We start from the raw sequence: 26,459 nt of genomic DNA, 5'->3' as shown, positions 1-26,459 counted from the left end.
CATATAAAAATATTTTGCAGACCAATATGAATGTCACAAATTCTTTAGTCTAGGTGATTGAATCCCTATTACAAGTGATATATTTATTCGTCGGGATAAGTGTATTACCTGTAATATTATATTCAATCATCTAAACTTTTTAAATGTGAGACCCGCTTGGTCTCACCTATTTTAAAATTAAAATGTTACATTTAAAAAATAAAAAAAAGGTTATATTTATATTTAAATTATTTTCAAAATCACAAAATCATTCACTTTTTCAAATCACGAAAAATAAAAAGTTAAAAAACGGCCGACACCCACTTGACAACCCCCCTCCTTTCCGTGATCCGAGCTGTAAGTACCCAACCTCTCCACTTCCAGCCGCTGATTATTTCATCCCAGCAAACCGCCCCCCTCCCCTCCCTAAAGTCACTATAACATTCTCCTACCTATCCCGTTATTACCATCAGCCCGTCCAACCCTCACAACACTAGCGCCACCTTACAGTCTCCTGTACTGTCGCCCTCCTAATCCCCTTTCCAAGTTCCCATTGCATACCAGCCCGTTCCCTTCCAACCAACCACCACTCCTCCCATCCCTCTCGCCATCCATCGGTCGTCTGATCTCGCCCTAGTCAGAGATTTGTGGTGTTGTATTTCCTTTCCTATTTTTGAGTCATGTTTGTAACCTTGTTATTTTTTTAGTAATAAAATCTGTTTTTCTATTGTGGTTGGAGTTAATTCCGGTTTCAGAGAGTTTCGACACAGGGAAAACACACGGGAAGGATTGAAGTTGGGAAACAAACAAGCACGAAGGCTTTGGCAGACTGGTCAAGAAGTAACAAAAGAAGCTTCAGCTTGTAGGGCTCTGGATGGAACGGCGTAATGCTAGGGCAATTTCTTGTGAGGAAAGGGAGGAAGAACAGTGAAGGATGTGAGTGCTTATGTCGTTTGTTTTGATCCCGAAGAATAAGTGGGGAGGGCTTTGGTTTTGCATGCAGCTTTTGAACTGGAGGAAGAAGACGAAGCGAAGAGATGCGAGGTGTCCTTTGCGGCTTGTTGCGATAAAAGACAAACGAAGAGGAAGAAGGCGGAGGCTTGAGTGCACAGAGGAAGGAATGATGGGAGACGTGTGAGTGCTTCGAACGAGAGAGGAGACGGGAATGATGAGAGGACATAATGGGAGAAAGGTAAAAACTAGCTTGGTTCGGGCCAAAAAGAGGGGAAAGCCTTGCTTTTCTGTTTTCGTTGCAGTTTGTAACTGGAATGGGGCGAACAGTTGTTGAAACGAAGCGTGAGCACTCGTAGCGGGAGAAGGTAATGTTTTAATTAATTATTTTCCTTTCCCCTCTTTTTCTTCTTCCTTCTTATTTTTAATTTTATAGTCAACACTTATTACTCTGTTCTATATTTATGCTAAAAGATTCTGGTTGTTTAGCATGAATTGGAGTCTTATATCCTTTTTTCTGCACAAGGAAATTGTTAAGTGCATTCTCAACTAATTGTGATAGCTGTTTTAAAATTGTATTTTAATTCAATGGTGGTATCGTTTGGTTATGTTAGTTTTTCGTTTTTACAGATCTCTTCAAAGCAGGAAGTTGTGTCTGCTATTGTTCAACAGGGATTCTCTAGAGATGTTGCACAGGTAATTGAAAGCATACTCAATAATTGATGGTAACGACTAATTTTCCTATCTATATTCCCATCGAAGCAACAATACAGAATTTTTATGCCCTATGGTTCTCTATCTTTAGGAAATTTCAATCTCTGTTTTTCATACTATTTTTTAGGGCCTTTTTGTTGAAGTAAACTATTACATAAATAATGAAAAAAGTGTCAAAATAGTCCCCGGACTCTTAATAGGTGGTTCAGTTCCAGAGTCTATAAAGTGTTGATTTTGTCCCCATACTTTTTTAAAATGGGCTGCACAAAGCACTATTTCAGTCCCAATTTAAGGATTATGGGACTATTTTGACACTTTTATAGAGATTGGTACCATGTAAATAGTCGGATGACTATTTTTTCGCTTTACTTTTTTAACAATAAATCTTCATAATCATCACTGTATTGTTTGTCAGTGCCTAAATTAGCCTAATATGAACTACTAAGGATTTTTATTTTGAATCCTTTTTCATTACTCACTCATATCTAAGCCTGCATTGCTCGTGTTGAGTGATGGAGGTGGGAGGATGAAAGGGAGGCGATTAAGAGGAAAATTCTATGTATACAACTTAGATAAAGGAAGAACACTCACCTATTCCTCAAGTATCATTTCATTCATTTGATTATCCGGTAATCTTTTGTTTATAAAAATACCATTACGAAATGATGCAAAGGCTACTCAGGATTAGAATTTTTCAGTGCAACTAATATTATTTAAAAATGAAGGTGCATAAATTAAAATCTACCTATTTAGCTAACAAGTGTCTTTAAAGAAAAACGTCATACTAATTTAAAAGCACTTATTAATAAAACAATTTAAGACCACTTGTTAATAAAATCTAACAACTATTTGAGAATTTCAACATGAAATAAAAAAAAAAAACATAATATTAAAATTATTGGGCTAATTTCTATTGCAGTTATTATTAACTTTTATTTGATTTTATTTGTTTCCTTTAATTTTGTTTCCATATTTATCTATTTCCTAGTTGATCTATTGAATCTATGTCTTTCCTTTATTTGGATCTTGTAATATGTATTTATACATCTATTCCTCTCAATAAAAGTATGCAACCTATACTCTAAATTCAACATGATATCAGAGCCATGGTTCTATACCTAGTTCCTCTACCCTAGCCGTCAGGCCTCATCTGTTGTGGTTGTTTTACCGCGTTACTTGCACATCCAAGTGATCGTTTTACGATGTTATGGCTTGTCTGCTGCAACTGCTTTGTCGAATCAGGACACAGTTTTCCCTTCGCTTTCCCGCACCAGGACTGCTCATATCACGACTGCTTTCCCAAACTGCGATACTGCCCTAGCAACTTGATCAATTGCACTTGCTTGATCCTTACTACCTTTGGGCCATAGACAACCGTGTATTTCCTCAATGGATCAATGTTCCTATCTCCTATAGCTTGCTCCTGCTATTGCTTGTCTTGTCGCATTTCTTGCTGCACCTGCTGTTGCTTGCTTTGTTGCACCTGCTGTTGCTTGCTTTGACACACTTGTTGCTTTCTTCCTCGTTGTTTTCTCTAAGATCTTTCTATGTCCGCGCAACCCAACATAACATTTGGTTCTGTTGGAATAATGACAAACTCTTCCACCAACAAGCCTTCTTCCGACGGTGTGTTTGAGTCTGTCGGAGGGTTGACACTGATCTTAATCTTTTTGCAGATCGGAGGTTCGGAAAACCACATGAACTTCCTCTTCATTACCCATGAACTGAACCGATCTAGTTTTTTCCAATGGTCCTAAGCCGTGTCTTTGTTCATAAATGGACGCGGGAAATACGACTATCTCACCGAAATGATTCGTGAACCTCCTAAAACTGACCCGACGTATGAAATGTGAGAAGTGGAGAATTTTACACTAAACCCTATACCCTCATGTCGTGGCTTCTTAACTCTATGGAGACTAAAAATTGGTTGATCGTATGTGTTTCAAGTTTTTGTTAGTGCCTTATGGACTGAAGTTCGTGATACCTATTTAAATCTAGGGAACTCCAGCCAACTTTATTAGGTTTTCAAAAAGATCTACTAGGAAAAATAGGGTCGAGAATTGTGACCTAGTATTACAATAATTTTGTGGTTTTATAGATGGAATGTGATCTCTATTATGATTACACATGGAAATCTCTTACAGATATTTCCCTCTTTCAGAAAAATGTAGAAAAAAGATCACATGGTCTAATTTCTGACTGGCCTTAACAAAAACATTGATGAAGTCGGGGGTCGTATCCTTGGTCTGGATTCCCTTCTGCTCGTGTTGCTTTCACAGAAATTGTCATGCTCGTCGCTGCGACTTTAGTTGAATCATCTGCCTTGGCCACTCATAGTATACACCACTCATTAAACAGTCCTCGAGGCATTCGATCCACTTGCGATTACTGTCACAAACCCAACTATACTCGAGAAAAGTGTTGAAATCTTTATAGGAAACCGACATACAAATCTTCAGCCAAGTCATTCTCTGCTAAGAGTCTCACTATGACATCTGAATCTAATACGATACAACCATCTCCCACTTGGAACACACTCTAGAATCACTTGAGTCTCTTCAAAGTCGGATGGAGCAATTAATCAAGTTGTTCGGATTCAATCAGTTCATTTCCGACTTATCCACCTCACATGTTCGTCAAGGTATCACTTATATGACACTCACTTCTTTTTCTAGTCCATAGATGATTGATTCAAGTGCGATGTACCACATGACTGGATGCTCTCAAGCTTTCTCAACATATTATCCATGCTCTGAGAAAGACAATTAAAATTGTTGACGACTCCTGTAATTTTATTGCTCGTAAGTAATCAGTAACACCACTGATTTAACTTTGAAATCTATGTTACATGTCCCTATGTTTAAGTATTACCTATTATTTGTTTGTAAACTAACACATGACATATTGCATTGCTAATTTTTCTCTTAATGTTTGTCTTTCAAGATCATCGTTTGGGGAGAATGATTGCGACTTCTAAAAGAGTAGTTCGGCTCTACTTCTTCCAAAAGAAAGACGCGAAAAACATGGACACTTCTCCCACTAGTTATAGTTTTTCTCAATCCACTGAACGTTCTATAATGTTATATTATTGTTTGGGTCTTCCCAGTTTTCAGTATTTAAAATAATTGTATTTGTCGATGTTTACTAATGAAAATTTTGCTAACTTCTAATATGAGATTTTTCAATTAGTTAAGCATCATCGCATTCCTTGTACATTTCATTTTTACACGCCTTCTACCCCCTTTACTCTTATTCACAATGACTTATAGAGACCTTGTCACACTCTCAGCTATACTAATAAACGGTGGCTCTTTACCGTAATTGATAAAACATTTGAACGAAGTGGATCTATATCTTAAAAGATAAATCTGAAGCTTCTGTCAATTTTAATAACTTTCACTCTATTTTCACCTAATTCAAAACTTCAATTCATTTCCTTCTAATCGACTATGATCATGAATTTTTTTATTCTATTTTAGGCGAGTTCTTGGTAAGTAAGCGCATCCTCCATCATAGCTCATGTACGGACCTCTTCAACCAAATAAGTAACTCGCTCCATTATGTATCAATCTAATATCTCAAAAAGTGTTTGGAATAATGTCTTGTTTACTACTGCTTATCTTATTAATAGAATTCCTCCAAAGATTCACAACTTTAAAATTTCATTAGTCATTTTGATGTCATGTTTCCCTACCAATCGGTTCTTCAACACCTTTAGACCCAAAATTTTTAGGTGCACGACCTTTGTTTGGAACACTACCTTTAATCATAGAAAGCTTGATCCCGGGTTTATAAAATATCTTCTTAGGATATTCTGTTACTTAAAAAGGCTATCTGTGTCTTGATCATACCACAAATAAACTCTATGTAAGTGCATGATTTCTTGGACAATATTCCTTATCCACTCCTGTGGGTATTTCTTCTACCATTATATTTGAGGAGCACTTTGTCCCTCTAGATCCAAACAACTAAAACCTCCTCCCATTCTTCATGTCTATACTTGACACTACTCCGAATGATGGGGCGAGTTCTCCTGTTGAGGTGTGTAATTAGGCAAGCTATCTTTATTTAATGAAAAAATATCTCTTTTCACAATGTATTGCCGACCTATAAAACGTTTTGTGCTCCCCTGGCGGATCTTCAACTACCATCCACTATTAAAGCGGTATCAGTTAACCTTTCCTGGAAAGTTGTTGTAATTGATGAAATAAATGTCCTTCAGCTGAATCATACATGAGATGTTGTGGATCTTCCTATATTTAAGAAAGCAGAAGGTGTCGCTGGATTTTTAGCACCAAGTTTAAGTCCCGATGGATCCTTTGAAAGCAACAATGCACGATTAGTCGCCAAAGGCTACTCACAAACATACGAAGTTAATTATGAGGAGACATTTGCTTCAGTTACTAAATTAAACACTATACGGGACCTACTTTCCCTTGTTATAAATTTGGAATGACCTTTACTCCAACTGAATGTTAAAAGTGCTTTCTTAAATGGGAATCTCACCGAAGATGTGTACATGTGCCTCCCACCAGGATTTGACTCTACTATTCTTTGGGGACAAGCCTGTCGACTGTGGAAGTCTCTCTACGGACTGAAGCAATCTTCAAGGGCTTGATTCGGTAAGTTCACAAAGGTGATAATTGGTCATGGTTTTTCATGAGCTCATTCAGATCATACTCTCTTCTTTTGACATTTCTACGGTAGAAAAATTGTTATCCTTATCGTCTATATTGACGATATTGTACCTAATGTACCAGCATTGGAATCTCTGAAAGTTATTCTTGTTACTTCGTTTTGAAATGAAGGATACTTCTTAGGCATGAAAGTTGTTCGGTCATCCCGGGACATTTGCTTTTCTCAGTGCAAATGTGTGCTTAATTTATTCACAAAGAATAACCTTCTCCTTTTTACAAACCAGTAGTGATCCCAATGAGAAATTAGCTAATGCTTCCAATGCATTTTCGGCAAACAAGACTCGCTACCAACGGCTTGTGGAAAAACTCATTTTACTCACCCATACTCTCCTCAATATTTGTCACGTAGTAGGTATTGTGAGTCAATTCATATATGATCTCTATTAGCACCATCTCTGAGCTATCAACGAGACCATTTACTACTTAAAAGGCACTCCAGGCTCAGGTTTATTTTTTCTCGCCACACCTTGTTGTGAAAAAACAACGACAATGAAACAAAAATGAGAAATTCGCAAAACAAAGAAGAACACATATTTACGTGTTTCAGCAAATTGTCTACATCCACGGAGTTATATAAGATTTTATTTTCTTGCAAGATTTCTTCATAACTCAGCGGTTCTTCACCATCTATCAACAAAATGTAGTTCAAGGTCGGTGAGTAACGCTGAGGGAAATGTCTATTCCTGACTGACCTGCAAACTGTAGTTGTAAGGGTTAACGACTCTGAACCTGACTGCGGAACAATAGGAATGGATGCTCCAGACCCACTCTCCTCATCACTTCTATCACTGCACTGCACTGCACTGTTACCTATGGTAGATCATTAATCCTTACCATCTCGGATTCCTGAGAAGCCACTTCAGAAATTGTGTTGGACTTGTCCTTGTACATGATATTCTCATTGAAAATGACATTTTTGTTTCTTATGATCTTCCGGTCCTGATCATCAAAAAAACGATAATCAAATGTCTCATCTCTATAGCCAATAAAATAAAATTTATTTGACTTAGCCTCGAGCTTAATAAAAACATAAGAGAGAGCAAAAAATCTTAAGGTGAGAAAATTTGACCTCTTTCCCACTTCAAACTTCCTCAGACAATTTACAGTCTAATGGAACAAATGACCTCCTGTTGATCAGGTAAACTGTAGTGTTGAACGTTTCCTACCAGAAAGTTGGTGGTAGTCTGGCGTGCAATCTGATGCTTCTAGCCCGCTCATTAATGACTCTGTTCATGCGCTCAACAACACCATTTTTCTGTGGTGTCCCAGGAATGATATTCTTCGTTATGATTTTCTGAGCTACATAATACTCTTTGAACCCACCATCAATATACTTACCACCATTATCAGACCTCAAACATTTCAGTTTTAAGTTTGTCTCTGTCTCAACCATGACTTTTCAAGTTTTGAACATATTAAATACATCTGATTTATACTTCAAGAATTAAAGTCAACACATTTCTGATGTGGTCATTAAGGAACGTGACATAGTAACAAGAGACTCCAAGAGATGTCACTGGAGAAGGGCTCTACACATCTGCATGTACAACATCTAGTTTTCATGTTTTTGACGCTCTGTCACTTTTCAAGAAATTGACATTCTTCTACTTCTCCATAATGCAACTCTCACACATGCTGAGATCAATTGACTTCAGTTATGGTAGCTTGTCTCTTGACTAAAGTTCTTTCAAACCCCTCTGACTCATGTGAACAAGCCTGTAATGCCAGAAATCTATCGTGCTCTCTGCAACTGTAGTAGCAACAGTGTTGAGTAAACCTGTAGTCATATATCGTGTGTCAGTTTTTTTACCCAAAGCTAATACTAATGATTTTTTGATAATTTTCCAGGTGCTATCTTAGAACACTACTGAATGACCACCCTCATTGAACTGCTTAACAAAAATGAGGTTTTTCTTCAACTCATGAATGTGTATGCATTTTGCAAAGATCATTTGCTCTAGTTAGGGAGTGCAATATTAAAGTTTCTCATCCCACCACGTCCAGAGCTTCTCCATCAGCCAAATATATCTTCACAAAGTCACCTGTAACATAGTTTTACATTAACTCATGGTGGGAATATATATGGAACGAAACCTATGAATCCATTATCAAGTCATCAACAAAACTGTGAACTGTCAGCAATAGTTTATCCTGTGCTTCGTTAGTTGCAACATTAACGCTATTATTCTCCGTTTTCGAATTTTTGTAGTTTTTTTTTTTTATGTGGTTAGTACGACCACAATTCCAGCAAGTTGTCTACTGACTAGGCTTTGACTTGCTCTTGGCTTTGTGCTTTGATTTTGATATTCTTTTGTTTGAGTTTTTCTCTTGTAATCTCCATCTGGAATCAATATTCAGTGTTGAATTTGAACCCGATGTCTCGCCAAAATTTTTCCTACGCACTTCCTCAGCCAAAATCAAATCACGAATATCATCATATTTCAGCTTAGATTTCTCTGTAAAATTGCTAATTGTCATCCTCATGGCTTCCCAGCTGTTTAATTTAATTGTCATCCAAATCGAAACCAACAATATGAGCGTACATATCTCATCATCAAATTTAATTTCAACAGACGACAATTGATTTGTGATAGTATTAAAATCATTCAGATATTGTGCAACAAATGTACTTTCTATCATCTTCAAATTGAATAAAATTTTCATCAGTTGCACATTGTTATTCGCCGATGACTTTTCATACATACTAGATAAATCTATCATGAGATATGCAATAGTCATTTCCTTGATAACGTTGTGGGCAACGGATCTCGACAAGATTAATCGAATAACCCTCAGAACCTGTCGATCCAACAGATTTTAATTAGCTTCTTGTCATCATTTTTCCTCAAATCCGAATCAAGTTTCTGATATTAGTTGTTGTGAAAAAACGACGGCAATAAAAGGAAAAATTTGAACGAGAAATTCGCAAAACAGAGAAGAGCACAAATTTACGTGGTTCAGCAAATTGCCTATGTCCACGGAGTTGCAAAAGATTTTATTTCTTTGAGGACTTACACTTGTCGATCGCATCGATGATTTTACAAAAAAAAAAACTCGCTCTCTCTCTCTATTCTCCTTTCTCTCTCTACCCGAGAGTCCCATGACAGAAGATCAAAGGAAAATGGAGAGAAGTTGCAGGTCGAAGAATAGAGGAAGAAGCAGCAGTTTACGGAACAACCACCTCGTTATTATTCTATATCCCGTTTGTATAATCCACACAAAGTTTCAGCCGAAGAAGCATATAAATAGCAGGTGGCGTTCCTTAATTCAATCCAATTTTAAGGCCCATTTAAGGAATTAATTAAGAGCAATTCAAATAACTTCCATAGATGTCAAACTTGTCAATAGGAGCAAAGTGGACTAGTTTCCATATTTTCAACACACCTGTCGTTCTATTGCTATTTATACAAATGCGGATGAGGCCAGGTGTCTTTATGATAAGCAATTCACCTCAGGATATTGCTTATTCATGTTGGGAAATCTTGTCACAATGAAAAGCAAAAAATAGTTTGTTTTGGCCCAAAGCAGTGTTGAAGCCAAGTTTCGCTCCATGTACTTAGGTATCTGTGAAGCTCTATAGTTACTCACCATGCTCTGTGAATTGCGTATGTAAGTCTCTACTCCTCTCTAGTTGTTCTGTGATAATAAAACAGTCATTAATATTGCCCATAATCCTTTCTGACATGATCGAACGAAGCATGTGGATATTAATAGGTACTTCTTTAAGGAGAAGTTCGATTCAAATGAGATTTATATTCTATTTGTCTCCTATAATTGTCAATTAGCAGATATCCTTACCAAGAATCTTTATCGGTCATTGTTTGATGACTTCAAATCCAAGATGAACATGATAGATATCTATGTTTCAACTTGATGGGGAGTATTATAATTATTAGGCTTATTATTATTGCACTTATTATTAGCTTTTATTATATTTTATTTGTTTCTTTTATTTTTTGTTTCAATATCTCTGAGTTTTCTAATTGGTCTATTTTTTAATTTATGTATTTCTTTTATTTGAATCTTGTAATATGTATTTATACCTCTCTTCCTATCAATAAAAGTATGCAACACTATTCTTGAAATTCAACACGAAAATTTAAAATTCTAACTTTCTGATGTATTTAAACTGTAGTATTGTCAATTGCATAACATTGGAAAAGCATGCCATCTATTGTTGCAATTAAAAAAAAAAAGCAAAATGACCCCTTTCTTTACATTTAAAACAGGAAGATTTACATGCATAAAACTCAATTCTTGTGTATTTACATATCTAATACTTGAACTTTAATTTTTACACATCTGCTACTGTAAGTATGCATGAAAAGGTTCATTTTAAAATAGTGATATTTTATATGTGATAGGAAGGATTTAGGTGATATAAATGAAACAATCAAATTTTAGCTATTAGATATTTAAATAATTAAGAATTGGATAGTTTGTATGTAAAAGCCCCTTTAAAATGTCATATCCTTTGGTTGCGCTGTTGTTGTAGTGGGTGGCGACAAACCTCCGACCCATTGGCAATTCAAATTCAAGACCTTTAGGGTTTTCATGGAACTTCGATCTCAATGGAATTGCTGACATGTACACATCATACGAGACGACAAATATTTGGTACTTAACCCCTTACGATTCAAATCAAATTGCAGCACTGCATTTTCCTGTTTGTTCAATGAATATTTATTAAAACAATATTTTTATATACAGGGGTATTGTTGAAAATGTTCCTCGTGGCGTCCACATGAACTTCTTAAAAGCCGAACGAAGCTTACATAGATGGGCCCTCGAAGATCTACAGAGGATTCATGCTGCAGAGGAGCTGGCTTCAGATGAGGGAGCTGGAGTCCAGATGCATGTTCTTGAAGATGCTGGCCACTGGGTGAGTTCTCTATTAAAGTTTTTTTTTTTTTTTAAGAGGTATTTGCATACATATCACTCAATTTTTATATTTGACACATCTAGCGTCTAAACTTTCATATTTACATACATACATCACAAATTTATAACATTACATAAAAAATATCATTCTTAATAACTTCTTAAAAGCAAAATACACATTTTTATGCATATGTTTTTAACACTGGTGTCATACAGGTGGATATTAAACTTTGGGTGTTAGATATGCAAATACATAAGAATGGTGTGGTATGTATGTAAATTTCCTTTTTTTTTTTTGGGCATTTACATACATACAACCCATACATACAACCCAATTTTTATGTATTTACATATCTTGCACCTAAACTTTACTTTTTACATTCACACCACCTAAATCTTTTATATCACATAAAATATGCCACTATTTGAACTTTTGAAAAAGTAAATACACATTTGCGTGCATAGGTAAGGTGGGATATATGTAAAAATTGAAGTTCAGGTGTTAGATATGTAAATCCTTTAGATATGAGTGGTATGTGTATAAATCTTCCTACCTTTTTTATGCTAGTTGAACCTGCCTGCCTTGCTCTGATTCCAGAGTTCCTAGAGCTTATAAATGTTGTTTTCATGGAAAAGTAATATCTTATGGCTCATTTGGGTTTAATGTAGATGGAATTTATTTCTGGAAGTGATGACTTTGTTTTCATCTATTTCCAATGGGAATAGGCTTGTGGACTCAGAATTTAATGTTAGGGTCTAGCTAAATCCAATCAAATGACAAATTTAATATACTTCTTGATTTTTTTAAAGGAAAATTTGCCTTCATACCACTCAATTCCTATGTATCTATATTATGCATTGAAAACTTTTATTTTTTTACATATATGCCACCTTGTCTATGCATGAAAAAGATAAAATTAATTTTTGAGAAATTAAAATGGTGGTCTTTTTTTTATGCGATACAAAAGATTTGAGTGGTATAAATGTAAAAGGCAAAATTTATATGTTAGGTTATGTAAATACATAGGAATGGGGTGGTATTTATGTAAATGGCCCTTTTTAAAAATATGATTTCTAACTCTGGCTGTCAAAAAAAAGCTCAACGTTCATGTTGAATCGTTTTCATCTTGATAATTAACTTGAATTCTGCTCGTTTTTATAAGCTTGTTTATGTACTAATTTAAATTTAAACATAATTTTGTTTGACCGTTGGCCTACAATACCTTTAAATAGACTTCATTTTAAACAGCTAGTTCAGATCAACTAGCTAAACACGTGCACAAAATTTAGGCTTGTTTAACAAGCAAAGGCGAACGACAAATAAGCTCATTCAAACGTGACTTAATTTTACATTTTTACGCCTTATAATTTTTTTTAGGAATTATTTCAAACTATATTGAAAGAGTCTAGGGACTATTTTATATATTATAGATTCTCTTACTAAAATGGATCCCTGAAGGAGTCAAGATGTAGGGATGGAAGACTTATATACTTCTATTAGGGCTTCAATCCAATTAGAAATCAAAACAATATAGCAGAATAGGATCACTCTTTTTCAAAAAAATCGGAATAAAATATTCGAATGGAAGCACGACAAAACACAATCCAAAAAAATGCACCTAGATTTAACATAGAAAAATCTAAAAATAGGGTAAAACCATGAAGTCGCGCCACTAAAAAATTTTTACTATGAAATTTAGAAATATATAGAAAACTAACCCAGATCTCTTCTCTACAATGAATATAACTTATAAGACTTCGTTCGAAGCCTTCTTCTCGACCTCACAAAAGAAGATACAAGCTAAACTTCTCCTCAACGATTTCCTTCTTCAAGAGAAACCCATTGACAATGCCACACCAGAGAGAGCGAATCATCCTTCATCGCCAGAATGGAGGTTTTAAGCCAAAACGGGAGTAACTGCATCTGGCGCTCTCGCCCGCGGCACTCTTTGCCTCGGGAATGTTATGCGCTCTGTAAGACTGTAACCGGGTGCATAGGCGCCCCATAGACTGCACGGGGCACTGCAGACCCCAGCGCTAGTGCGCCGCACTATGTCTACAGGCACTGGTGCGCCGCTCATGAAATGTCTCTGCTGCTTGTCTGGCCGTGGGTGCTCTTCCATAGAACTGTCAAAACGGCTCATTGTTCGTGAACAATTCGTGCTCGGCTCGTTAAGAAGCTCTTGTTCGGCTCGTTCGCTAAGTTAACGAGCCAAACACGAACAACACGAATAAATTTTTGTTCGTTCGTGTTCGGCTCGTTTTGGCTCGAAATACTGCTAATCAATTATATATATATAATTTATATATATTTATATATATATCTATATATATATATATATATATCTTTGACAAGTAGTATTTTTAAAAAATTTAATTGACTATAAGACTACAAAGATTTATAATCAATTAAAAGTATTAATAAAAAAATATAATAAAAATTATTAAATTAGATTCAAATGATATTTTAAATCTTGCTTCAATTCTTAACATCTTATGACTATGTGATTAGGGTTGTCAAAATGACTCTTTGTTCGTGAACGGCTCGTGTTCGGCTTGCTAAGCAAACGAGCCGAACACGAACACGAACACATTTTTTGAGCTCGAAATATGAACGAGCCGAATACAAGCTTGGCTCGTTTACACCCCTACTCTTCCATGCTCTACACCTCAACACTATTAACCATTTTAACACTTTTCTCTCATGTAATATAATTATTTGCCATTTCGCGATGCACATAATTTTTCTTCCGCCCTTTGTGCCTGCATGCACTTCCACTGAACAATCTCACTCGGTTCATGCTTTTACAGGTACATGCAGACAACCCGGATGGTCTTTTCAAAATTCTATCAAAATCATTCAAGTGTACAGTAGCGGCGAACAAAGTACTACGTGGCTTGAGACCTCAATAGGAGATAAAAAATTTTGATGAATTCGGACGGCTTAAGTTCTATAAGAATGTTGTAATCTTTTTTACATAAATACCACCCAATTCTTATGTATTTAGAATTTACATCTCTAAACACACTTCTCATTGTACATTTATACCACCCAATTCTTTTTAATGACATCAAAAATGCCATCCTTTTTAATTTTAAAAAATGTGAAATATATTTTTTCATGCATAGAGAAGTCGTCATATATGTATAAGTTGAAGTTTAGGTTTTATGAATGTAAATATATAGGAACTGAGTAGTATTTATGTAAATGTTCCTTCCGCGTGGATGTGTTTATTGTGTAGGATGTTGTAGAGACATTTATTATGAAACGAATAAACAAATGAAAAAAAGGTTTTTATAAAATCTAGCATCATGTATTTGAACAAAGGATCTATTTTATTGAATTTATTGCATTGCTTTTAACGGCTAGTTGGAAGAGTCTGAGCCTCCTCTGCTTTCTCATTCCTGGTTGATCTTTATTATGTGCAGCAGAAACCCGTTTGAGCTCCACTCGATAGCTGGCTGGTGAACTGAGCTGTTTATAATATCAAGATGTTATTACTTTAAGTATCAAAAGTTGAGGGTTAGATTTATAAATACATAAGTTGTGTGGTATATATGTCTCAATTTCCCAAAAAAAGTAAATATTTTCCTTCAAATGTTTCGAGTAGTCTCCTGAAATTATCGCATGATATGAAAAATAGTTGAAGTTGAGCAGCCACTTGCATGGAATTGAAACTTATCCAAGAAAATACCAAGTTATGAAACGATGGAGAGAATAGAATGTTATACTATTTATATTTCATTTTATATATCAAGAATACTTCTAAGCACACAAAATTATCTTACCACGCATTATTTATATAAATTATTTGATATATTTCTAAAAAAGAAATACATAAAATGCTAGAAATTAAGATTAGGATTATTATTATTTTTTAATCCTAATCAAAAGTTAATATTCATTAATTAAACAATTTCAAGGTTTCAAATAAAAAAATAAAGATTAATTAGCAACTTAAGTTGCACCAGACTGCAGACACGAGATATATCCATTTTTAAAAATATAAGACGGACAATATTTTTGACATGGCATTGCAATATATATAAATATATATATTAAATTTTAAAATAACATATACTTGTCATAAAAATTAAATAAGCATTAAAGAAAAAAAATCTTAATCTTACAAATATGAGAATAATAATAATAATATTTATGATTGAAAATTTATAAATAATTATATCTGTTCATCAGACTAATAGACAATATATATATATATATATATATATATAATCCCTATGTTTTTAAAATATTACATGTACAAAATAAACATAAATTATTTGACATACTGTTTAATATTAAAATTTAACATTTCATTACGCATGTTATCACCACATGACTGTTTATCGTGAAATGTTAGCCTATCAGCAACTCATCACTAGGAAGAACAAAGGCAGCAGATAACACAAATAATCACAACATTTATACCCAAAGCATTAGCTCTACAATCCCTCATATATCCCCAATCTCTATATATATATACATATATCTAATGAGTTTTATTAAGCCATAGATGTGGTTCAACCTAACTTGAAAAGGTCCATATCAACCAGACCACCATCTGCTACAGATAAACCAAAGAATTGCTCAGCAGAGCAATTCAATCAGAGAATCAAACCTTTATTTGACCTCTCATCGGCGATTCGGCGAAGCCGGAGCTGACGGTGGAGGAGTGTCCTTCCGGGCAAGCGGAGCTTCGAGGAGCGGCCGACTAGCTCCATTGTTGCCTGAGATATAACCTTTCCGGCCGCTTCTGCCGGCGAATAGCAAGCGAAAGGTCCAGCGAAGAACATCAGGAGTGAGCACTTTGTACAGAAACAAAGCATCAGACCAGGTTGGGTACTTCACATATGCTTCACCTCTGCAGGCCCCATCAACAATCATCTTTGCAAATTCTTCCACATGGGCTCCATAAATTGGCAGCTAAGCATCATAAGATAATTTTTTCTTTTGGTAAGATTTACATACATAACATTAATTTCCTATGCATTTACACATCTAAGACCTAAACTTCAAATTTTATATGCATGCTATCTTATCTATTGAAACCGGAGTTAACCCAACCACAATAGAATGTAAATGTTATTGCTGAAATTCAAAAATGAACACAAATATAAAGACACCATAGATTGGCTGAATCGGCCCAAGTGGACCTGCCAGTTCAGCCCCTGCCTTGAACGGGTGTATTTCACTATTTAAAGTTAAAATGATGGTATTTTTTATGTGAATTAAAAATTTCGGCGGCAATAGGATTTACTAAATCTGAAAATTATAAGTCCGTTGAATTCACCTTCCCCTAAATTTAGTAAATCTGGATTTAAGCCGAATCTAAGGTAAAATTTCGGCCCTTAAATCCGAAAATTAATAAATCCGCGTAACTCTTGCATAAATCTGGTGATAAATCCTATTCAAAGGTGCTGCCAAACACCACTTTTAGGTGTCTTAGATATGTGAATACTTAGAAATTGGGTGGTATTTATGTAAATGTCCCCTTTTTGAGAAAAAAAAAATTCATTCATGATGTCATCCACTAATTATACGAAAAATGTTTACACAATTAAAAATTATGGATCAGGACGCGTTTTAAATTTATGGAAGCTTTACAAACATACCACTGAATTCTGATGTATTTACATATATAACGCCCAGGCTTCAATTTCTAGATATATAACAAATTGCTTATGCATGAAAATGTGTATTTAACTTTTTAGTAGTTAAAATAGTGGTATTTTTTTTAAGTGATAGAAAATTTTTGGTGTTAGAAATGTAAAAATCAAACTTTTTATTTAAAGGAAGATTTACATAAGTACCACTGAATTTCAATTTATTTACATATATAACACCTAAACTACAATTTTTACGCATACACCATCTTTTCTATGCAAGACAATGTGTATTTCACTTCTTAGAGGTTAAAAAGGTGGTATTTGTTATGTGACATTAAAAAAATTGGGTGGTATAAATGTAAAAAGTAAAGTTTAAGTGTTATAAACGAAAATACATAGGAATTGGGTGGTATGTATATATATGCCACAACTAAAAAATAATAGAAAGTACTGAACTAATGAAAATTGAACAATGGTAGCAGAAAATTAAATTTAAAAAAATTAACTTCGCAGTAGAAAGTATGCATGAGAAAATAGAAATACCTCTCTATCTTCCTTCCACTGCATGTCTGCGCCTTCCTCGAACATAAACTTGGTTTGGTTCATTTCTCTACAGATCCAACCATGCGTTGCAATGGTGATTCCAACATCATCCTTCAACTCAAGCCTTAATGTCTCATAAAAGTTTATTACTGCTGCCTTCGCTGCCTGTGTAACATCCGCATTTAAAGATAAACGAAAAAAGGTAAATACAAGGGGATTTATGTAAATATCACACAGTTATTATCAATTTACATATCTAATAGCTAAACTTTGATGTTTACATACATGCTGCCCAATTCCTATGTTTTACATATCAAACACTTAAATTGAACCTTTTTACATTTATACCGCCCAAATCTTTTATATCACATAAAAAACACCACCATTTTAACAAACACCACCATTTTAACTTTTAAACTTTTACAGAGAAATGTGTAAGATGGTAATGTATGCAAAAGTAAACTTTAGGCGTTAAATATGTAAATTCATAGGTATGTATGTAAATTTTCCTTAAACTTCTAAAGGGAAAATGCAACTTTTTATGAATATAAATTGATACAATTGTTGTACTAAAATGCTAGAAAAGTTGATATCAAAGTTCAGTTATTAGATACAAAAAATTGTTTGGCATGTATGTAAATCCCCCATGGTTAAATGGATGGATTTTATCCACATCAAATTTGCTTTGAGATGAGTACAATAAAAAACATAATAAAAAAAATCTTCATTCGTCAATATAAAAGCAAATTTAATGATTATATAATTAAAAAACAAATTCATACACAATTTAGGTAAGGACATCCTTAATTCTTCCTTGAGTAATAGCATAAATGGATATTTAAAAGCATACCACAATTTTTATTGATTTACATATCTAACTCCTAAATTTGATATTTACATTCATAACACAATGATGTTATAAACATATGCATAAAAAGGTGCATTTGACTTTTAAAAAGTTAGTAAATGTGGTATTTTTGATGTGATGTTAAAGATATGAGTGTTATGAATATAAATATTAAAGTTCAGGTATTAGATATGTAAATACACAAGAATTTTGTGGTCAGCATGTAAATGATCCTAAAATAAAATAGCCTGAAAATATATAGTTTCTCACAGCATATAGGCTCATTCTTGGCATTGCCACCCAACTTTCCACTGAGGCATTGACAATTATCCTTCCATGACTTTCTCTCAAGTAAGGCAGGGCAAAATATGTAGGATACACACTGCCCCAAAAGTTTATATCCTGAAGCAAAATCACACTTTAACAATATCATAATCATAAGAGAGCATTTGTGAAATGTGTAAACTAAGGAGCCGTTTGGGATCACTTTTGTTTTTTATTATCTACTCTTTGTTTTATTTTGTTTTGTTTATGTTCTAATTTGAAACAAAACATATTTGCTTATTTGAATTATTTTCAAAAACGCTCAAAACACTTAAAATTTATTTTGAGTGTTTTTAAAAACTCATCCATTGTTTTTAGAAATAAAAAATAAAAACTTATAAAAAAATACAATTTAAAAATAAAAATAAAAAATAAAATTGATCCCAAAGAAAATCAAAATAACCTATGAGGTCATGCTACTTCCAAAAAATTGTAGCATAAAAAAAAAGGTATAAGGTCGTTATATAAATATTGACTTGTGTAGGAAAACTATACCAATAAATGTGGGAACATTGAAGTATCAAGGGCATCCTCAAAGTAAAAGGAGTGTCCCAAGTTGGTGGTGTTAACAAGATGATCCACTGTCAAAAAGTTTATGAACTTAACCTTTTAGAACATTAAAAGCACCGTTAAAAATGAAAAAAAAAATGGAAGAATTAATGAAAATGTCATACGAAAAACTTAAATAGACTTTGCAACGTTTCAATATTAGTCCTATATTATAAAAACCGAAGATGTCATTGTATTTTCCTTGGGTTACACAGAGGGGATGATGGTTTAAATAATATTTTTTCTCATATGATATTCCACAAAATATACCCTAAAGTAATTTTTAAAAAACATAAACCTATTCTTTTTTTTTTTTTGGAGACTCCAACCTATGAACCCACTAGAAAAAGGGTGCTTCTCCTTTAATTTTTATCTAATGTACCCTAAAATTGGATCCACAAGGTAGTTACAAAAACACTAGTAAAAACCGAGTAAACTATAATATCAAACTCCATGAGCCTCCAACAAGCATTATATTTATATTATCCAAATTTTGTAAAAAAAATATTAATATTAAAATATAATACAAAAATTTCAGTGAAAAAGCATTAGATGATTCTATTGGATAAGAAAAAAATGAATGCTTTTAACAATTGCATCAACATCATAAAATTTATACAAATTATTTAGGGTTAATCTTAAGATTGCTCATTTCCCATTCATTTTTGCAGTGCATGTTAATAAGCACATTCTTCACAAACTATTTGGAACAAATCACAACTATCTTAGTCTACTATTTTCTTTCTTAATCCTTAATTTTTAATTTTTATTTGCTTATCTAATGAGTATACTTTTATATTTCATTGTATATCCAAAAAATATATAATTATGTTTTCAACTAACATCACACAAAAAATACCTCTCGCATTATTATTATTCCTAAGTTTATCTTTAGGAGTTTTGTCGCACATCCAGCTTATCAATCTCTTTTATGTCGATTACTTCTTTATTGCCCAACACTCGAAGTCACGTATCATATTAGATCTAATTGTGGAATTTGTACCTTTATAAAAGCTACCTAAAAAAAATATAAAAATTCAAGAGTAATGAGTATACTTCTACAATCATGTAAGATAGACTTAAGAATAAATCACAATAAGCTGTTATTACGAAAATTAATGTTAACATCTTAGAAACAAAAGGTCATGAACTTCTAGTTATCAAGTGGTGATATCAAAAGAGCAATAAGGCTATGCTTGGTTCTAAGGAATTGGAGGGAATTCAAATACAGTTTAGTTCATAATTGCATGCATTTGACATTTGATTCCAGCAACTAATAGCTAGTTGGATTTCTCAAAGGAAAAATTGCCTTTTTTCCAATCACAATTACCTAACCAACCTTAGTAAAAAATTTGAACAAAAGGCTTGTTATGACTTGCATGTTCCCACCTCGAAAACTCAGGTTTTCATCAACTGAACAAATAAAAAGAAAAAAGAAGCACTTCTCAATCCAGTCCTAATTGACCAAAAATTTAGATTAATACTAGTTTCAATTAAACTCCTTCTTTTTCACTTTTTCCAAACCAAATAAGGCTTAGAAGCAGGGCTGTCAAAAAAGCTCGTTGTTCGCGAACAGCTCGTGTTCGGCTCGTTAAGTAGCTCGTGTTCGGCTCGTTCGTTAAGTAAACGAGCCGAACATGAACAAAATTTTTAAAGCTCGAATTATAAACGAGCCGAACACGAACAGCTCTTCGTTCACTCGTGTTCGACTCGTTTTAGCTCAAAATAAAAAATTTATATAACTATTTATATAACAATATATTACATATATTATTTATATAATAATATATTATATATATTTATGTCTAATTTAAATCGTAACATCTCATGTAACAATGTGGTTAGTGTCTTCTTTTGTATATATTTGGTCCAGGTTTAAATCTCACACGTTACATTTATTTTTCTCAATTTAATTTTAATGAGTCAATTTCGAGCCGAACACAAATATTTAAATCGAGTCGAACACGAACACACTGTTTACGAGCCGATTTCGAACACGAGCCCAGCCTGAGCTCGCTCAAGCTCGGCTCGTTTACAGCCCTACTTAGAAGTACCACATCCTTATAATGCGCAAATATAAGCATTGTAAAGAGAACTCACGCCGACCAAAGTAATTTATAGTGTCGTTGATGAATCGTCTGCATTCCTCATCCTTGACTACATCAGCAGCAATTACAACAACAAGATTTGCACCCAAGAGTCTGGCATTTTCTCTAATCCCCCATAGCCTTTGCTCTCGTTTTGCAACCAGCACCAAATTTGCCTTTTTTATAGCATATTGGTAAGTTATTTTCTGCAATAATAGTGATTTTAGTGTTCATGGGATAAAAGAAACAATAGACTGTAATGAAAAAACTGCAATATAAATAGTTTAAGAAGGTGAAAAAATTAGGCAAGAAAAGATCCTTACAAACTGTTTGGCAAAAAACCATGTTGAAACAAAACCTGGTTTCCTATGTTTCTGTAATTACTCTAAATTTTTTTTATATGATTTCAGTTCCTAATCTTCTTTGATCCCTTATTTTAATCATGGACTATTTCTGGTTTGAATACAACCAGTACAGAATTATCAGCATTAGTAGGAGTGTAAATGAGTTGAGCCGAACTCGAGTCACCGTTAGCTTGAACTTAAGCTAGATTAAATGATCAAGCCAAGCTCAAGCTCGAGCTTGAGCTTAATTCTGCAAGTTCTAGTTAACTCACTAGCCAACTCATTTATTATGAGAAAAAGAAAACAATTATAACTGAAGCAATTTTTATAATAAAATGATAAAAAAGTATAGAATAAAAATAAGAAAAAATCACTTCATATATGAAAACATGAAACTAAATAGGACGCAATGGAGAAAAAGGATTCATGTAGCCGACCCCACGTAGTTGGATTAAGGTTTTGTTGTTGTTGTTGTTGTTGTTGTTGTTGTTGTTGTATATGAATGTGATAGATAATTTTTTAATATTTTAAACTTTGTGCTAAAACTACAAAATTCTAATATCTTTTATGTATACTTTACATTAATATTTTTTTAAACTTGTCGTATCAAGAGCTAACAAGTCCACTTTCGGTTGGCTCAATCTTAGCTCATTATTGTTTGTAAACAACAATCAACTACACCAAGGAAGCTTTTTAGGTGTGTTCATTTAGGCGTTTATACTCTACCGCAGATCTTTTGGTTGAAAGTTGTGAACAAATAAAATCCAAAACTTGATTAGAATAGCAGCATAGAAAAGGTATTAAGGAAAAAGCAAATTAGAAAAGACGCAATTAAACAATTTATTTTCAAACCAGCATAGAAGTCTCAAGAAGCATGTGACTCTATGAAATCTCCATGTGGTTTGGTAGACTCTTGATCTGTCATGTTGATGTTGAAAACTTTTTGGTTTAGAGGAAGCAAAGGGGGCCGATGTGGAGAGTTTTCTGGTGAGAGAAGGATATTGTTAAGGATTCTTGTTTAGGTATAGTTTATATTGGATAAAAAAAAATAAGTTAATTTCAAAATATTATGTAATTGTCTTAAAACGTGAACTTAAAATAATGAGTTGAAAATAGGTTTAGCCGCCAAAATATTAAGCCCGTCTTTACCCACTTTGATTCCACACTCTGCTTCCATAAGAAGCTTTAGGCCATGGCAACACGCCAAAGTTTCAATGCTCAAAAAACTAATGTTCGATATAATAAAACTACATCCACTCAGCATCAATGCAATTCTCTATCTTCATCATCTTTCTATTTCAAATACTCTGAGACACCAAATTTCTCACTATTATTTCACTTTGAACCTTTTTTTTCTGGAGAGATTTACATACCCACCACCCAATTCCTATGTAATAACATATCTACCAGCTAAACTTCAACTTTTACCAACAAACCACCCAATCTGTGCTGAAAACATAAGAATCTGGTGGTCTGTATGTAAAAATTGAAGTTTGGGTGGTTGAAATATTAACACATAAGAATTGGATGGTAAGTATGTAAATGTCCCTTTTTTTCTAAAGCCCAAAAATAGTATACAAAATGCATTGACACAATGCAGCCAGTTGACAAGCAATTTGTATGAAGTCCCATATTGATTCCTTTGCAAGCATAAGACATGACGAGAGAAATTTAGTGATATAGAATATTTACCAACACTCAAATTAACTTATGTTAATCAGGATCAAGTGGGTAACAAACTGCACTACCTAGATTGTCATAAAATATATACTACTTTACATAATCATAATATATTCCTCAAAGCCATTCATATAGAAGCATACAAAATTAAATTTATCAAAATAAACAATTGTGTTTCTAGTAAACATCATAAAAATTTAACATACCTAAAGTCCTTAATTTGCATCCTCAAAATTCTTCTTGTGGTAAATGTAAAACAATACATTGAAACATTAAGCAAAAAAGAACCAATCTGCTCATTTCCCGAACCAAAAAAAAAAAAACATCATAGCAGTATACTAAATCCTAACCTGAACTATTCCAATGACAAATAAGTGTCTTTACAAATCCCCATTGCCTTAACATAGACCTCGCATTTTGGTTCTCCGACGTTTGAAAATTTTCATGCCATCAAAGATAATTTTTTTACATCCAGTGTATTATGCATTAAGCCTTGGCAACAAGAAATACGAAACTAAAAATGGTAAAACAGGCTTGATACATCAATGATCAAATTATTATCAAAGTAAAAGCTCAAGTTTGTGGAATAGGGATCACTACTTTGTGCTTCTACCACAATATATTTTCACCCATCAGATAAATGATTAAGCCCAATAATCCCACGTCTCATCGTCTACAATAATGGCGTTGAATGTGATGCATGTAATAACAAGCAATGAGAAGCAATTTGTACAATTCCTAAAGACGCAGCAATTTGCAGTATTCGGGGTCTTGGTCCTACTGTCATCTGCTCCTACCATAAATATTTAAAATTGATGCATAAGAGGACCAACTTTGGCACTATCAACATCATCTTCTCTAACAAACCAATAGATGTTTTCGACTGACGTCCCTCGAATTGCTAAAAAGTGACCCGGCTTGAACTCTTTTTCAACAAAACAAAGAATTATTGCAACTAGTCTTGGTCCACGTTTTTTCCCTTCCAAATTCCTCACATAAAAAATTTCCTCCATTTTATTGTCCGAGTACGAAGATAATCTAAGTGGCGATAAATAATATAACTAAATACTGTTAGTAAATATAAGCCTCTTCATCATGAAACAATCTTTAAAATACAAAATTAGAACATTTTGACAAATAAGTTGGAAATCCATGCAATATGATATCAAGTCTAAATCGAGTATGATTCTTGGAACCATGATGATAAGTTGAAGTAAAAGGCATTTATCTACTCGATTAGATCTATAATTTTCAGTTAGTTTACTCATAGCAATAGTAAGATTAACTTCAAGCCAAAAATCAGTTAGTTCTACAAGACAAGTTAGTCCTACAAAACCAACCATCATTCTATAAACGACCCGTAGAAGTTCATTGTAATACATAAACCAATAACACATGCACAGAACTACAAAATAGTTTCAACAAATAAGCTTTCAGTTTTTATTGCTTCAGTTATATGGGAAAATATAGACACTTAAATGTCATCTCGCATAAAAAATCATCAGCATGCGATGGGTTAGCTTATACTTTCTGTGCTTAGAAATCGAGGCACGGCTAGAAGCAAAGAAATTGGTACATTATTGAGAAAATATATGAAGTAAAATACTTTCTGGTAACCAATTAGTTATAGCGGGAAGCTACGTAGCAAACTGGCATTTTTTTCTCCAAAATATGCAAGATGAATTTGGAGCTCATGCAGCTAAAATTAAGGGACTCTTTGTTGCAAGATCTAGTCATCATTCAGGTTAAATCTTACCAAACAGTTTTTTTATTCAGAGTCTTCCTCAAGTTATATGCTTGATCGTGAATCTAGTGCATAGATTTATAGCACTTTTTCTCAATCTTTAATTTGTTATAATTCATTGAAATCATAGATATTAGAATAAGTATATAAAAATAAAAGAAAATTTTCACATAGTAATTCACCTCTCCCATGGCTGAAGAGGCTCCGGTGATAACGACCACTTTGCCCTCCATGTTCTCGCTATTTATAGTGCGGTAAATCCACTCTGCTGCGCGGAGCACGGCGAGCGTCGGCCACGCAAATGCCATCATCAACATGCTTGCCGGCGGCGCCACGAGGTTGATGAAATAGTTCATCAAATCCATTAACTCGCAGCTCTGTAAACAACAGAGAAATACGGAGATGCAGGTATGTGTTCAGGGGGTGGGCGAAAGAGGATAAGAACAGGAGTGTAGAAGCTGAAGAGAGAGTGATGGGAGTGAAGAGAAAGAAGGAATGAAGGATCTGCATGTCGGTCATGGAGGTCTAGGCTGCGACACATGGATGAAAGCTTTGGGAGATTCCCTGTTCCGATCTCCAGCGCCATAATACCCCATCCCAAACCGTTTGATATTAATGGATTTAAATATGATTTTATTTAAATTTTAAGTTTAGAAAAAAACAATTTTAAATCTAAGATTTAGTAAGTTCAATTTGTTCATACTTTTTTTTCCATTTTATCTTAAATACTGGATTTATTAAATTATATTATAGGGGGAATTTATTAAGGGGTTGTTTGATAGGCAGAATTGTTAGTTTATTGTATTCCAAATCCCTAAGATTTTAAAAACAAGCCATTTGTTCGGAAAAAATTAAAATTCAATGTAAAATAGTATCATGTTTGAAATTCAGCTCTTAGTTCATTTTCCCCAAATTTGAAATTCGATACATTTGAGTGAATTTAAAATAATGCTTAATATAAAGTGTCGCTATTGTTGACCAATTGTCGGATAATATTGTTGTTGTCAGTCGCCCGTTGCACGCCCAGTGCAGCTGTCGTTTTTGCCGACCGATAGTTGTCAGCCGACCACAGCCCACACCGCCGATCACTAATCGTCGTCAATCACCCGTAGGCCACTGCCGTTGTTGGCCCTAAAACCGTTAAAATCAAAATTTACTCTACTCTTATTTCCTTAAAATTGTGACTTATTAAACAAAAGATTACATAGTTTACTTGGCCTGTTTGCCATCATTTTTTTTTTAAATATTTCTTGGTTAATACTATATATCTATGTATGTATATAATTTTTTTTATAAACATTATTAAAGATAATTTGAGTAATTAAAAAAAATAATATCAATTAAAATTTTTTAAATTCGAAAAGATCTATATGATTAGCGCATAACTCTTACCTATTTATGATATGTCATCATCAAATTCTCATCGTCCAGCAAGAATCTCGAGGCATGACAAGAAGCTCGAGATGATCTTTTGAGCAAGAAATGTTCAAACCTTGATAAAAAATCATC

At 33.8% G+C, this 26,459-nt stretch overlaps 2 protein-coding genes across 4 annotated transcripts in view; one reads left to right on the top strand and one right to left on the bottom strand.

Moving 5' to 3' along the window:
* Window positions 1–14,299, top strand: part of LOC110021591 (protein ABHD11) — a 53,974-nt gene extending 39,675 nt beyond the window's left edge. For both annotated transcript variants that reach the window (XM_020720154.1, XM_020720153.1), the window contains exons 10-13: window positions 1,561–1,626; window positions 10,837–10,958; window positions 11,052–11,223; window positions 14,034–14,299. In XM_020720154.1, coding sequence (XP_020575813.1) covers window positions 1,561–1,626; window positions 10,837–10,958; window positions 11,052–11,223; window positions 14,034–14,135 — 462 coding nt within the window. In that variant the 3' untranslated portion in view covers window positions 14,136–14,299. The remainder of the gene's footprint in view (window positions 1–1,560; window positions 1,627–10,836; window positions 10,959–11,051; window positions 11,224–14,033) is intronic.
* A 1,254-nt stretch (window positions 14,300–15,553) lies between these two features.
* LOC110021577 (11-beta-hydroxysteroid dehydrogenase-like 5) lies at window positions 15,554–25,542 on the bottom strand. Of its 2 annotated transcripts, none has more exons than XM_020720126.1 (6): window positions 25,133–25,542; window positions 21,202–21,388; window positions 19,042–19,127; window positions 18,493–18,624; window positions 17,376–17,540; window positions 15,554–16,149 (listed from the first exon to the last, which is right to left on the bottom strand). In XM_020720126.1, exons 1-6 carry the CDS (start codon window positions 25,313–25,315, stop codon window positions 15,859–15,861), a joined length of 1,044 nt encoding a protein of 347 aa, XP_020575785.1. In that variant the 5' UTR covers window positions 25,316–25,542; the 3' UTR covers window positions 15,554–15,858. The 2 variants fall into 2 exon arrangements, with proteins under 2 accessions (XP_020575785.1, XP_020575784.1); XM_020720125.1 differs by having other exon boundaries at window positions 15,556–16,149; window positions 21,196–21,388.
* Between the last annotated feature and the right edge of the window lie 917 nt (window positions 25,543–26,459).

Source organism: Phalaenopsis equestris, unplaced genomic scaffold (assembly GCF_001263595.1).
Source record: "Phalaenopsis equestris unplaced genomic scaffold, ASM126359v1 Scaffold000135, whole genome shotgun sequence".
NCBI classification, from domain to species: domain Eukaryota; kingdom Viridiplantae; phylum Streptophyta; class Magnoliopsida; order Asparagales; family Orchidaceae; genus Phalaenopsis; species Phalaenopsis equestris.
Note: the sequence above shows the minus strand (reverse complement) of the source record. Positions and strands in the feature narration are given on the sequence as shown.

Excerpts from the sequence above, each read along its gene's own strand:
- LOC110021577 (XM_020720125.1), bottom strand. The coding sequence starts at position 25,315 with ATGGATTTGATGAACTATTTCATCAACCTCGTGGCGCCGCCGGCAAGC. Across the intron at positions 18,625-19,041 it reads CAATGTTCCCACATTTATTG|GATATAAACTTTTGGGGCAG; the intron begins GTATAGTTTTCC and ends ATTTTGCTTCAG. Across the intron at positions 17,541-18,492 it reads CAAGAATGAGCCTATATGCT|GCAGCGAAGGCAGCAGTAAT; the intron begins GTGAGAAACTAT and ends GATGTTACACAG.